The 14966-nt window shown below is 41.7% G+C and overlaps 1 protein-coding gene across 2 annotated transcripts in view; it reads right to left on the bottom strand.

Annotated features, from left to right (window-relative positions):
• atrn (attractin) overlaps positions 1-14966 on the bottom strand; it is a 143149-nt gene that overhangs the window by 63870 nt on the left and 64313 nt on the right. For both annotated transcript variants that reach the window (XM_081603589.1, XM_081603590.1), the window contains exon 25: positions 13706-13767. In XM_081603589.1, coding sequence (XP_081459715.1) covers positions 13706-13767 — 62 coding nt within the window. The remainder of the gene's footprint in view (positions 1-13705; positions 13768-14966) is intronic.

Here is a 14966-nt window from a genome sequence, read left to right as displayed (position 1 = left end):
AGTGCTGGTAATAATGTAATTCAAAACTCTGCTACTGAGAATTTAATACACCAGAATCTCACTACAGCAGTGTTTTCATGAACACTATGAGTTTATCTTAGCATCATCTTTAAATGGTTGTGAAGTGAAATCTGGTTTAGTTCTTATTAAGCAAAGAACGAAACAGCTGGCAAAAAAAAGGCCACATGTGTAAACCTGTCACAATCAAATATGGTTAAAAATGATGAATACCGACTGTTTCCGAGGCAGACTGGAGAGTGGAAATGGAGCCAGAGGAAGTGCATTATTGCCACAGGCTGCTTAGGCCAGTGAGGTGAGCTCTGACGTGTCATTGGCTAACCTGACAGCAAGACAACAGCCACAGGGCAAACACCGACACACCGGTTGTGTTGTCCGAAGCCAGCTGCATACTAATCCTCCCTGCTGCTGCTGGCGTTCACTCCAGGGGTGGCAAATGAAACCTGCTCACTGGCCAATCGCCGCTTCATTTTCATCGCGGCTAATAAGTTTTGTTCACTGAACTGTGCGCCGGCAGCAGCGACTGCTCAGAGGTCCTCTTCGGCACCCTGCTCCTGTCATCAACCCTGCAGCACCTGCAGATAGGCCTGACCTCTCATGGAAAGCCTAACTACCTGGAATAGAACAAGGACCGAAGACGCAGCAGAATACAAATGGCTGAGTAATCCGCGCAGCTTCAGACACTTTGTTCTGCTGTGCACGGAGGTGGGAAGGCGGATAGGGGATCTCGTTTAGGTTTGGTGAAGGAGACGGAGCGGAACAAAAACCGGCATGTCCGAACATTTTTTCATTCACGACTAGAAAGGCAGTGATCTGCCGCCCAGTGGAGAGCATCATCTCACTTGACTCATTTCTATTTAATTGCATCAACATTCCCAACCCTGGTTACAGATGATTTGTTGTGAATGAGATTTTATACCTAAAAACTGTTTTGACTTAAAAACAGCTTCTTAATTGGAACTTATCTGTTTGGCCTGGAAAAGTTTTTTATTCAACTTTTTTGAGATTTATATCATGTTACAATGTTATTCCTTCATCAAAAACATACTTGGAGTGTTGCTTGATTCACGCATGTTTGAGGAATCCTTGAATCTCCCATGGTAACCATTCAGGGGTGCCTAAAAGCTTGCTCTCTCAAAGAGCATAGTAGCATTGTTGTGATGACAGGAAGGAGTAGGAGCTTCTTAAAGAGACAGAGTCCAATTGCAAGATGTCAAATTATGAAGTCAAACTTCTTTTAAGTTATGTTTGATATATATATACAGCCTTTTTATAACAACTTAAGGTAACATGGCTACTTGACTGTGCTACAAAATCGCAATGTGTGTCAGGAAAATACAAAATACAAGCTTATTCGCGTGTCAGAATGGTCCATTCAAAGTCTAGATCTCAATTATATTGGAAATCTTAGGAAAGAGTTGAAAACAAATCCTTCCTGATTCCATCTACCCAGTCTGTTTGGGACTGAGCGATTCTGGAAACCAGATAGACTGTGATGAACTGACTGACCCTTACTTTTCAAATGGAGTCTTGCTTAAAAAAATTAAAGTTTGGTGACTATAAAGCACTGGCTGCCCAAGATGTCAGATTCTAGGGGACATATTAACATGACGAACAAAGAAAAAACACTGGAACAGGAATTTTTGCAATAGACAAAAAAAAGCTTCTGAGGGAAAATGAGGATTTTGAAGTGAATTTTTCATAAAATGCTTTCCTTAAAGTAAAAAGAAGAAAAGATGAGCTTTTCTGAGCCTTTTCACCTTCTACTCTGAAGAAATAAACAAAGCTGACTAAAAATAAAGTGAAGATGCAGGAGGTCTTTGATATGGGATTCAGACATTTTTTTTCTTGCTGGGGGTGCTGCAGGAGAAGTGCAGTTTAGTCCGAGGATCAAGTTTGATTGTGCAAGCTTTTCTTTTCCTAGTCCCACACTGCCAACATTCATTTCCACAGAGCAAAGGTCTGAAAACACCTGTGCTCAGTGACAAAGAAGGGAATAGGCAAGAGGAAAATACCTCGGCTGTAGGGAAGCGAGAGAGTCATGGCCGAAAGTTTGGAAAATGAAACATTTTGCTTTGTAACTAACATTTTTATTGTTAACGATTTAACATATTCTGAAAAACAATTACAATTAAGATTCAAACGTTTTCAATTTTCTATACCCTCGTAACTTAGCAGGTGCTCATCTCCAGCAGTCATAGTAACTTCTGACTCTCCTTTTCAGCCAACAGTGAGCTCAGTAGGTGACTTTTGTTGTATTTTTTTTCACAGCTTCATCTGTCTTGATGGTTTGACTGAATTCAAATGAAGTTAGCTTTAGGAGTTTTTGTGTTTTAGCTAATAAAGCTCTCCGCATGCAAACTTTTAAAAACCGAACAGTTTGCAAACTAAATTTGTATTAGAGATTTACTGAGCAATTGATTTTCAGCACTGCCTGGTGGCTGACATGAGAAAAACTCAAAAAAAGCAAACACTTTTGTAATCAAAAAGTACACTATGAGATCCTAAAGACCGCTAAAAATTTGAACTGAAATTATTATTATTTTTTACGGCTTCAAAGATAGTTCAGTGGTCCGCTGGTATTCTTAAACTAACAAGTAAAGAGATGTCCTCCATCTTCACTTTATTATTTTTAGTCAGATTTGCTTATTTCTTCAAGACAGAAGGTGAAAAGGCTCAGTAAACAAGAGAATAGAGAATAACTGAAATCTGCAAATGCTTGACCACCTCGACAAATGCTTTGAATTGCAGATTCAAATAGTTCAATCTACCTTAAAATGCATCATTACGCACACTGGTAACTATCTTGGCTCTACACCAGCAGGTAACATCCACAGTATTCCTTATTTCAGCCAATCAGCACCAAGCAGCCTTTGCGTAGCAATCTTGATTGGTTGCTATGCAAAGGCCAGCCAATAGCATCTAGGTAATTAAGTTTCCCAAGCTGCATTTTCTTCTGAATACTTTAAATATGGTCTACAATTAACACACATTTTTGGTGGTTTCACAGTGAAGCCATCAAATATTAAAGCACAAATAGATGGGGATCCTTTTAACGGGTCAATATAAAAAGCTATAAAAGGTTATAAAAAGTATTTTGAACGGTCTTCCAATATCGTCTTCATAAATCAGTCACAAAGGTGACCTGCATCACCGCCCAAACTTTTGGCCATGGTTGCACATGTTCCCTGTGCTCTACCGTCAACTCCGGTGAGGAGGAGAGAGTGAAAGCTTAAAGTCGAACAAAGTGGTCCTGCTCATTGATTATTAAACAGCCAAAGACTCAGGGACCAATCAGGACAAAGACTGAGCCATGAGGTACTTCTTAGTTCTTAGGCTACCTGCAACCTGAAAATGATGTCAGACACTAAAAAAAGTGAGTTGAAGAAAACAGTAAAAAGGGATAAGTATAGAAAAGGAGACAAAGAGAAGGATAAGATGAGGAGGGTATAAAGAACGACAGAGCAAACAAAAAGGGAAAAGCGGCTGAGGTAAGCATACAAGCAGTTTTGCAGCAGCAAATGTGTAGACAAAGATTGAGAGAGAAGAAGAAGTGATTCACAAGAGGAAGAAATAAAAGACTAAGAAGCTGGTAGAGGAGGAGAGCAGAGATTCTGGCACAGCACTGGCAGCAGAGGAAGTCAAGCACCTGGAGAGGCCCCTTAGGACAGACAGGAAGGTTCTGATGCATGTTCAGGGCCTCTCCGTCTCCCTCTCTCTTTCCCCTCCTCCTCTCTCAGGTGTCCCATGGGGATGAGAAAGCAAGTCTGTCAGTCTGCACCAGAAAGAAGCAGCTTAGAGCAAACAACACAGGGTTTGTGTGAGACTTAGTATTTGAAGCAAAAAGGGGAAAGCTTGGCAGCTCGGCTTCCAGAATATTGACAGTTATACAAATAAGATTTGCCCATGTCTCATTTATCAAGTTTGTAGAGTAAAGAGAAGCTGCGGCGGAAAGCTGCTAGCTACTTCTAATGCCATAGAAATCAAACTTTAGAGTTAACTTTTGTCTCTTACAGACGAAAACTATCAATCTAAGATCAAAGAAATCACAAGAATCGAAACCTGAGAAGGAATCAACATAAGATGAAAACTAGGGAACTGTCCAGAATTTGTTTTACATTTCTTTCTCTGCCCAGCAACCACAAAATGGTCAAACCTTCTTACGTGATAACCCTCAACTCAAGGTTTCCCCAGAATACCTGCTAAGCCTGGTGGTTGGGTGCTAGGGCAGTCATTCATCTAGCAGCCCGTCGTCCTTTTAGGTTAAAAGAGCGCCCCTTAGATTGATTTCACTCCCTGCTACGGTGGCAGTGAAATTACTGTAATAACCCGATATTGGCTGGAATGTGCAACGTTTCCCCTTTCAGAAACGTTGGAATTTTTCATATAGCGCAGTGTCACGGAATTACGGTACAGCAAATTTGGCTGGATCGTCACAGATACGTTCAGCCTAGACAGGTTAATCACTTCATTTAAATGAAGTTAATCATTTGACATGACGCCTTTAAGCAACCTTAGGCATTTATTTCTGTATTTCTTTTGATATTTTAGTTCTAGTTTAAACGTATTACCTGTGCTCTGTCCAACAAGTGTTTAATTTGTATTTATCAGCTACAAAAAGAGACATTGAAAAGAAGTGCATGGTGGTGAGATCTAGTGTTTAAGGGTCTACTTAACCCAGGAAAGTCCCTTCGTCTGCTTGTTTGGTCCAGACTGAAAGCTAACTTTAGTTTTTTTCAGTTGGTGTGTTTAGCTTTCACATTGTGCTTTTTTGCAAGTGGACTATAATTTGTAAACAAAGCCACGCGGGTGTAGCTCATTGCTTCCATTGGACAGAAATATGGGGGGCAGCACATGTCACAGACCTGGAAAAACTATAGATTATAGACTCCAGAAGTCCTGCTTGTGGACATTTGTGAGGTTATTACAGTAGCAATACCATTTTCAGTGTCAAGTGCTGCTCATGCGACGCAGGTTTGTTCGTTTTACTATAATGCCTAGCAACAGTGGCTCATAAAGTCCAAAAAGATGCATATTTTCACACCAAAGGCAAACCTTACCAGAATGGTTTGGAAACGGACTGAGACGACCTCAAAAAGTGGTCCGGTTGTTTGGACCACTTGATTGTATTCACACCTGCACAAAAGGTCAGGGCTAAAGGGTGAAATGCACGCCGCTCCATTTAAAGACCAGAAGTGTTGGGTGTGAAAACACCCTAAAGAACAATGCAGCTGGAAGGAGTACAGATGGTGGAAAAGAGGTCAACATCATAATCCATAACCAGATTCAGTCTTTCCTATGGGGTTTTTGTATAGAGCTCCTGAAAAGCATGAACAACAATAGTGTGGCAGGCCGATATTGAATCATGGCTTTGATTTATATTCACTCTTAGAGTCTTCCACATTCTATCCCGCTGTCAATCACCCGTCTCCCAGCCTGTCGGCGGCGCCGGTGACACTAATCCTGAACGACGTTTATGTACAAACACCAACACATAGTGGAAGGGATGGGGGATTGGACCCGTCTGTGCATGCGTGCGCACGGCGCCGCCGAGTCACAGCCAGGGTCAATGTCACTTCCCTTTGAGCCAATTTCCTGTGATTGATCTCCCTCCAAGTTTGAGGCCAGAAAAGCTTTCAGCTTCATACTGATTCGATGAAAACAAATGCCACGGGAAAATGATATAGAGCGATTCGGCGTTAGTTAACAGGTTATAGTTTAATCTGACATCTGGAATTGATTGCATTGAACCCACCTCACCTCGCTCATTCATGCAGGCAGCAGTAGAAATATTTAAAGGAAAAAAAGCCAGTCGATGTAACGTGTGTGACGGAGGGAGGAACATTCCTATAGCCTGAAGGTCACACTGCAACCCGAAATATCCATCTGCCTCCTATGTATAGATGACAATTGAGTGCATGTGTGCGTTTCTGTGTGTGTGTAAACCAAATTGAAGGGATACACCTAAGCGACACACACACACATCGATGCAGCCCTTTGGCGTTCCAAACTGCCATAACATCGCAGAGTTTTCCTTGATTATATTCAGCAGCAGTAATTTTACGTGTCCGTGGGCGGAAAATGAAATGGTAATTTCTTCTGTTCCACTTCACCGACTTTCAACAGGAAACAATCACAATTTAGTCCCAAGCTGAGCGGCATTCTTTTTCTTGAGTGAGTCGTCAGAGCACTTCACGGCTGCCGAAACCTGCAGCTGCAGAAGGCCGCTGCCGCGAAACGCAGCCTGCGCTTCCGCAGAGAGCCACACCTTTGACCGACTCAACTGTTCTGCAAAATAAAGCATTGCTGCTACAGATTTATTTATTTTACGTTCATTATAATGAGATCAGCAGGGAAGAGGATTAGGGCCACTGAAAAGAAGACAAAGAATTCAGGCTTTTCCCTCAGAATTTTGATTTTAGTCTTTTGAGATGAAAAGTCGGAATTCTGACTTTTTTTCCTCAATTCTGAGCAAAAATGTATTATTTTTTTGTCAACAGAGGCTCTTACTCTCTTCTGTAGATCAGCCTCATGTGCCTCAACTGTCAACGATCAACAATGTCTGGCTTTACAGCTATGGAATAAGCAAGAACCAAAGACTAAAACCTAGGAAATAATAAGTAGCATCACCACCTATTAATTTAATTTGACAAATCATAAATTAACAAGTAAAATAATAATTGGCTGCAATGTGTGAACAGTTATTTGTTAGTGGTCAACATAACAGACCTATTAAAAGGCAGGTGTTCTGCGTAGCCCAATCTAGTACCTATGTTGCCTTCAGTTGTTATGAAAATGCTGTTTATATATATATCAAACAAAGCATTAAAGAAATTTGACAATTTGATGCCTTAAAATTGACCTCCGTCTCTTTAAGAAGCTCCTACTATGCCCGACACTCAGCCTTCAGCATATCGTTACAACAGTGCTATGCTGTTCTCAGGAGAGTGGGCCTGAAGTAGCTCAGCAGGTGTGCAGTTCCAAAAAGGGTTTGCTAATTGCTGCTGGCTAGTCTGGGGGAGCTGAGAGGCACGGTTTGCACAGGAGGGCTGCTCTGTGAGGCTCATCTTTGTGGAAATGGGCAGCGCTTTTTGAGAAGAAGCGTTTCAGCATCCCTGAATGGTTCAAGGATTTCTCAAACATGAATGAAAGAATCAAAGCAACACTCCAGGTTTGTTTTTGAAGAGGGAAGAACACGATGACATGATATAAAGCTAAAACACAGTCAACTTTACATAAATACCACCACTTTAGAAACAGGCCCAGCAGAAAATGTGTCCAGTGAAGCGTCATCCAGTGCATGATGGTTAGCATGAATGATTCATTTCTGGTGACACTTACAGTACCGCACTGAGCACACAGCAAGGAAAAGCAAGCTGGTAAATGCTTTATAGAGCCCACTGAACACTCAGGCTCTTTACATGCACAGCGGTTTTTCATTATTAATCACTTTAAGACATCACTCTGAGGGAGACTCTGCTTGGAAATAAAAACAGCCTTTCCTTTACACCTGGACATAAACAAGGCTGCATGTGGAGAAAACACTGAGCAGATTGTGCATACTCCAAGATTCTTCTTTTTTTATTTTTTAACATCTGATGATACATTACTGCGCAAGAACGCCTGACTTTCACATCAATGTTCCCAAGGTCTATTTTTTAAATAAATTAAGAAAAAAGACATGCTTTAGGGCTAAAGAACTGGGTAATGCTTTGCTTTTTTTTGGCAAATAAATTTATAGATTCACTTAATATTTTGATAGTGTAAATGAATATAAACATTACATTCTACAATTCCTGATCATGCGGTCAGCATTCTTTCCACTAGAGGGGAAGTTAGTAGCATTATTAATGCCACTAATTAACATTAATCCTACTAATCCTCAATTTTTGCAAAATTGAATAAATTACTTTGAATTTTGCCGTTTTCTCCAATCTTTTCTTAAGCAATACTTCAAAAAAAGACAAGCGAAATTGAAAAGGAGGATTTTCAGCAGCTAAAATTAGCACCAAGTAGTTAAAAGCTTTACAAAAACTGAAGATCCAGGGAAAAAAAAAAAAAAATTGCTGATCAATTTATTTCTAAAGACATTCAAAAGGATGGAAATGCTGCAAACTGGTGACCTGAAAAATCTAACAGACCAAATATTCCTGACGCAGAGGGGGAAAAAAAGTATCCCGAAGTGGAAGCTTTTCTTCATGGAAATTCAAGTCAAATATCTCCGAGGGCTGAATTTAAATCGTCTTGATGGCGGAGGCATGACTCATTAATATCAATGATTCTCAGCCACCCACACATCAACCCCAACTCGGTTATGGGTCGGGCAGTCGACTGGCTGCCTCTCTTAATGCCTCGTCCGGAACCGAAACGACATCTTCCTGCTGTGGAGAAACCAAATGCGCAAGTCGCTCTCTCCACCGCCGCGGTAACGTGCTGCAGTTTGACTATAGCAGTCAGATTTAAATGTCTGCTGGATCTCAATAATTGATCCGAATGTGCAAGTCGTTTTCCAGCGCCGCCGATTCCCACGAGCGGCGAATCATTCTGTCGTGTCACTGCAGGTGCAAAAGGCATGTTGTCAGTGACCCGATAAGACAAGGATAACAGACGAACGCTGAAGCTTCTACTTTTTTTTTTTATCCTTTTCTTAAATCAAACAAATGCAATGAAAGGATCAAACTGACAGGCTGTAGCAATGATGCATAACAATGAGAGGGAACACTAAAACCTGAGTGCTGCCATGTCAATTGAAGGGCCTCGCATGTACTTGAGGAGCTGTCATGCACCAAAAAATAAATGAGGGGTGGAAGAGCCCACTGGAAAGCAAAAGTTATTTTAATATTAGTCGTACGCGCAGCACAGATGTGGCGCTCGGATCTCATGGGACGGCATATTTTCTGGGCCATCAGGCCGTGGCGCAGTACCCACTATTACAAGGTTAAATCCCAGTTTCGGTGAGTAAACACACTGGGCCCCACATGTGGTGATTGTTCTGGAACAATAGTTCAGACACTCTTAGCTTCTGTTACCTTGATGCCTCAATCAGAGAGAGAAACAAATCTTAGGACAGAAGTTAGAGAGTTCTTTTTATTTTTTACAAGGTTATACACCGTTAATCATAGTTTACAATATGATTATTGTAAACTATATACTGAAACAGAACCAGGTAAACAGAAATACGGTTAGTGCATTTGAAATCAATTCTGTTCATCTGGCCTCAAATTGAAACAAATGTCATCTGCAGTATCTTCAAATAGATCCGATTTATTTCTCCAGGAATACAGGATCCAGTTTGGCTCAAATCAGCTCAGATTAAGCATTTTCTTTAAGATCCAGTTATATTAAATATAATTGGATTTTAAAAGTTGTACAGTAAAGTCAAACTTTGCTGGCCAAAACAAACTATGTATTAGCACGTGTCTCGATAATTAGACGGATTTAATTGGCATCTTTAGCAAACTGTGTCATATCTGTACAGATAAACTATTTAGAAAACCAAACTTCCTCTTTAAAGTAGCAAAAAGTGAAGCTTGAACAACTTCAAAAGCAGGTCAAACGTTTCCATTGTGGGGCTGCATTGTTAAAATGTAGCATTTTGCTCTTGTGGATTCCTCCATCAAGCAGTGTGGAGTTACGCCACCAACAAATTTGTCATTCAGGTCACTTATTACTTCAAAGCGTGCTTACGTTAGCAATCATGTTTTAAATTTCAGTCTGAGCTGGTGGGAAGAGAGAGAGGAGGTGGGAAAAGCGCAGGAAAACATTTCTACTGTATTTTTTTTTTCCACAATTCTCCAGGGCTTTTTTTTTGTGCTTCTTTAGCATCTAGAACGAAAACCAAAATTCATGTTCATTTTGCAAAATATTTCACAAGAAGTTCGCCATACTTCCTAACTTTGTCTCCCCTTTTTCCCCAAAGTGGCATTTCAATTCTAACAACTGCAGAGCTGCGGTATGAAGCTGCTGGACAGCTGGGTGTGAATATGCGAATGCATCTGTGCGCTGTTAACGCGGATGTTTAGTGCATCTGTTTTTGCGGCTGGCGGACGCTTGTGGAGCTCGGAGGGGTGAGGAGAGAGAGAGTGTGAGTTTCTGCTGGTACTGCAGATAACAGGATGGCACCACCTTCATCTGTCCCCGCGGGGGAGCAGCGGCGCACAGAGAACCGGAGCTCGCGGTGAGAAGGCGAGATTAGGAAACTGAGAACGTCGGAGCAAATGCGAGCAAACAATTTTCACGTTAATTAGCATCCCTCACCGCCCCCGCAACACAAACAACACGGCGCCCAAAGACGCAGAGGCAAACGGGGACGAGGAGTGGGGGGTGGGGCTTGCTAACTTTAGGCTCTCTGCTCATCCGTGCTGAATCAGTGGCAGCCAGCAAAAAAGCAAAAAAAAAAAAAAAAAAAGCAAGTCAGAGAGGGAGTGGCAGGTTGGGAGTACAGAAAACGGGGGCAAAGGGAAAAAAAAGTGTGGCGAGAAAGAGGAAGGGGAGGAGGAAAAGAGGAGAGCCAGAGATCAAAAGGAGATGGAAAGGAGAACAGGAAGGAGACTCTGCAAAAGAGGAGGAAGTGAAGATGGTTGACATGGAAGGAAAGGATGAACCTTTTTTTGTTTGTTTTTTTTTTTTTTTTACTTTATCAATTGTCGTCAAGCCGGCTGCCAGCAACGGGCACGACTTGTTCACAACAACTGCTGACAAAACGATTCGGTGCTGGCAGGTGTGTAAATACGCTGGCATCATCAGCAGCGGCTGAGAGCAGCATCGGTACAAAGTGACAGAGAGACGGAGGTCACCTTAAACGCTGATCGCTTTCAGAGCTCAAGCTTTCCTTCAGGAGGAAATATAGCTCAAGATAAATGGTTTGGAAAAAGGATTCATATCACTTTCACTTTTTGGGATTTTGTCATGCGACAACCACAGACGGTAATGTTTTATGGCTGTGCTTTATGTCCATTAGTGCAGCTGAAGAAAAAAGCCACAAAATAAGGACAAAAACTGAAAAGCGTGGCATGCATTTGTCTTAAGGGCACACCGATTGCAGTTTGCTGGCCAATCACCGACTGTCCGGCAAATTTGGCTGATACCATTTTTTATTTATCTGAAAAGTTGCCAAACATAACATCAAAATTGCTAAGATGGCAACAATGGGCTGACTATTGTTGTACTGGTAGGCAGTCAATCAGCCCTCTCTCTTGAGGAAAACCAAAAAGGGAAAGTGATGAATCCATGAAACCATCGGCCAATCAGCAACCCCCCAAAATTAAGAAAATCTCAGCCAATTTATCGGCCAACTAATTTGTTGGTCCGCCCTTTTGTCTTCTTTTATACAAGCAAACTTTGAAAACATACAAAACAACATGGTAAAAGATGCCATTGTTATTTTGATTTATATAACCAAACATTTTAGTTTTTACTTTTGTCTCATTTGCCTTCTTCCACACGTTTTCCCCACTTGATTTTATTTAGAAGAATCAGTGTAAAGGGGTAAATACAAATATACACCTCATGCAAAATGAAAATCCTGCTAGTTTTCATCTTACTTCAGTTATTCATCACTTTGTAGTAATGAATAAAAGGCGAGAGGTATGAATACATAAATGGTTCCACTATGTTTATACAGTGGACCTCAGCAAAGAGAAAGATTCTTCGTTGTGTCCACAGTTTTGTGTAATGTGCTGAGTCCAGAAAAACAAGGAGAAAAGAAATGATCCTGTAGTTCTCTTGTGGATGGCAGGCACACAAAGGAACACACTTGTGGGACACCAGAGAGAAATCACACACATCCAGTCAACCACAATGCGGACACTGTTGTACTTATGGTCCAGTTCATTTTTAAAATCAATAACACATTACAGCAATTTCTGCAGATGTACAATTCAGGCCGCCCAACAACAACAGTAGCAACAACACACGCACAATTTCAGACTTGCTCCAGAACAAGCACATCCATAATTACAAAGCACCTCGGACTTATAATATGTTCAGATTTAGCACACTACATAAAAAATTGTGTAAGAAATCTGCTCCAACAACCATTTTTATGTTGCTAAAAAAGCAGCAGTAGGCAGTTCTGAAGCTGTCATCTGCAGTGGTGAGGCAAGACTCCTGACTCGCGCTCAGTTCCACAGAGGTGCACAACCTTCCTGCTTTCATTTCAATCTTTCTACGCTTATCAGCACCGTTTCCTGCTGCAGCAGGCAGTTGTTTCCAGGGGAAGAAAAAAAAATCAGTTAAACCCTCTGCATTCTACCTGATGGGAGAACCTTGTGTCTGACAATGGAGAATGGTTGGTTGTTCAGCGTCTAAATGAGGCTAAAAGCGGCGCAGTTGCAAATTTATTTATAAGTCTTGAAACGTTTCACAATCTGTCACGTTACCACAACCAACTCGCAAGTGGCCTTCATTTGTCTGCAGTCCCCTGACCCCAGGTCTTTGACACACTTTAGCCCTTTCTCAATTGTCATGTCTCACTCCAGCTGAACAATATCTGTGAATGTAGAAACGTGAGCACTCCGTGTGCACATAGGAGCTGTGATTGACCTTCTGAAGGTTCAGTTTTCCATGTGTCACCTTGGGCAGCCAGCTTCTCCAAAATCTCTGTCAATTATTTTGATGCAGGCTGCCCCATCCGGTTGACATGGCATCCACAAGTACCGCCTTCACTCGTCCAGTGACGCAACTCCACAGGCCAGTCAACGAATGCAGTCTGCTGCCAACTGAATCGCTTGCGTGCTTATACCTAGCTTACACCACTACAGTGGTGGTTTCAAAAAAACAGGGTGAAGAACCACGCTGGATCCGCAATTGGAGATGAATCTCCGGCCAAGGTTGACTGCTAAGAACCGATTAAAGCCTGTGGACAAGGGACTTTTGGCATAAACCGTGCCTGTGTTGCACTGGCTGCATGTCTGGTATTATTTTTCAGCTGGAAGGTGAAACTCCATCTAGTCCATCTGCCTATAAACTCTAGGCAAGTAGGCAGTGGAGCAATATTGCCACCACCACGTCACCTTAAGGATGGCAATATTGTATTGGCTAAAAGGCAATCAGTATAAATTTTTTTGGCTTGATAAATTTATCTGTATTGTCAGATAAATTTATGTGTCAATGTGTCTCCTACGTCACACATCGTCTCCTGTGTGACGTAGGAGACAATGTCCTGTCTTGAGTTTGTTTGTGGATGCCGACAGCTAACCAGCAGCTCAAAACCAGTGACTCACATTAGTTTCTCTCAGTAATTTCAAAAGACTTTTTTGCCAACTGACTCTTACCACACTAAACACACACGGATGCTGAACCCTTAAAAAACACTTAACCACACATTACACATCTCAGAAAAGTTCATTTGTAGCACGTTAACACTTCTTTAGAATATCAGTCATGTTAAATAATCAGAGCTGTGAGAGTGGGGAGGATTTAAGAGCTCAACAAGTGGTTGTAGCAGGCAGGGAACGAAGTGTCTCGACTCTGGGGTGGATTAAGATCGTCCAAAAAGATTCTGCTTCTTGAACAGATCTTATCTGAAAGTGGTCGACTAAAATGGCGCTGACATTTTCCTTCCCAGCCTTTTGAAGCTGGATGGAGTGCGGATAAACTGACCCGTCACCTATAGTCAGTGTGGGGAACGTGTGCTGCGAGGGACTCACGAGTCTCCAAGCTTCATGTGTGTGCGTGCTGTGCTCACCTGAAGAACGTGACAAAGAACTGCACCAGGTCCATAAAGTTGCTGTGCTGGGAAAAAGCAATCTGTTAAAAAAATAGAAAAAGGTGGGGAGAGAAAGAGAGAGAAAAAAAACAGTTAGAAATCAGGTGGAACAAGGGAAATGTTACAACGAGAGGTTAGATAACGCACATACAGATAGATAAAGACTCAATGCCAGTTATTACAAACACTTGATGGCAGTAGGTAGGGTTGTATAACAAGTCATTAGCTTCTCTTAGGGTTTGAAAAATTAATTTCCCTTAATAAATTAAATCATTTTAAAATTACATTTTTTATTTACTGTGGTTATTTTAGTCTGATATTAAATCTAATTCATTTAAGTACCATGCAAAAGCAAAAGGGGAAGAATATGCAAAGGGGAAAAATTTTTTCACACTACTGAATGACAAACATAGGTTCTAGTAGCCCAGATGTGAAGATTGTTTGTTGTGACTAATTTGTGGTTTATGTTTCCAAGTGGTTGTGATGTGTCAATAACGTTACGCAGTGTTGCTATAAGCCTTTTTTTCCCTTTTCCTTCAGATTTCTCCACCGCAGCCACTGAAGGCTCTGAGTCAGTTGATCTGATGCTCCAAACCAAACATGTCAACTAGACAACAAGCCGGCAGCGCTGCCTTTCAGCAACCCACAACCTGTCTGCGAAAATAAAAACAGAAAATGAATGAATGAATAAACTTCATTCCTGAATACGTGGGTAGAAATATTCTCCATGTAATCATCACAAGTGCCCCTGCTCCAACGACATCCTGTCTTAATCAAGGTTGCCAGGGGCAACGCACGCAGAGTCATTCCACCTCCCCACCCCACTTTTCCCTCCTACAACCTCCCACCTTCACCTCAAAGTGCCTCACAGCAAACCGCCAACCTGTGACGACGCAACACTGCCCCTCTCTGGCATCCCAAGGGCACTGCGCCCACTTCATGAGAGCCCAGTTCTAGACACAAAAACTTCTGTGAACCGAAATGAAATTGTGGGGCCATGCTCGCATCACCACTGCTGCTTACCATTCACCATAAAGGCTGAAGTCAACATACAGATCTGAATGACCAGTCTACAACGACCTTAAATAGGTACGAGTGAACAAATGAGAGGTGACGAAACAAGATCAAGATGGCTGTTGTGTTGGTAGGTGAACAAGTGTTTTATTTGCGCATATTCAGCACCATATGGATCACCAAAGTGCGGTCGGTAGTTGCTGATGAGCTTCAAATCCTCAGAGAG

This window comes from Poecilia reticulata, chromosome 22 (genome assembly GCF_904066995.2).
Source record: "Poecilia reticulata chromosome 22, P_reticulata-male-v2, whole genome shotgun sequence".
Lineage (NCBI taxonomy): Eukaryota > Metazoa > Chordata > Actinopteri > Cyprinodontiformes > Poeciliidae > Poecilia > Poecilia reticulata.
Note: the sequence above shows the minus strand (reverse complement) of the source record. Positions and strands in the feature narration are given on the sequence as shown.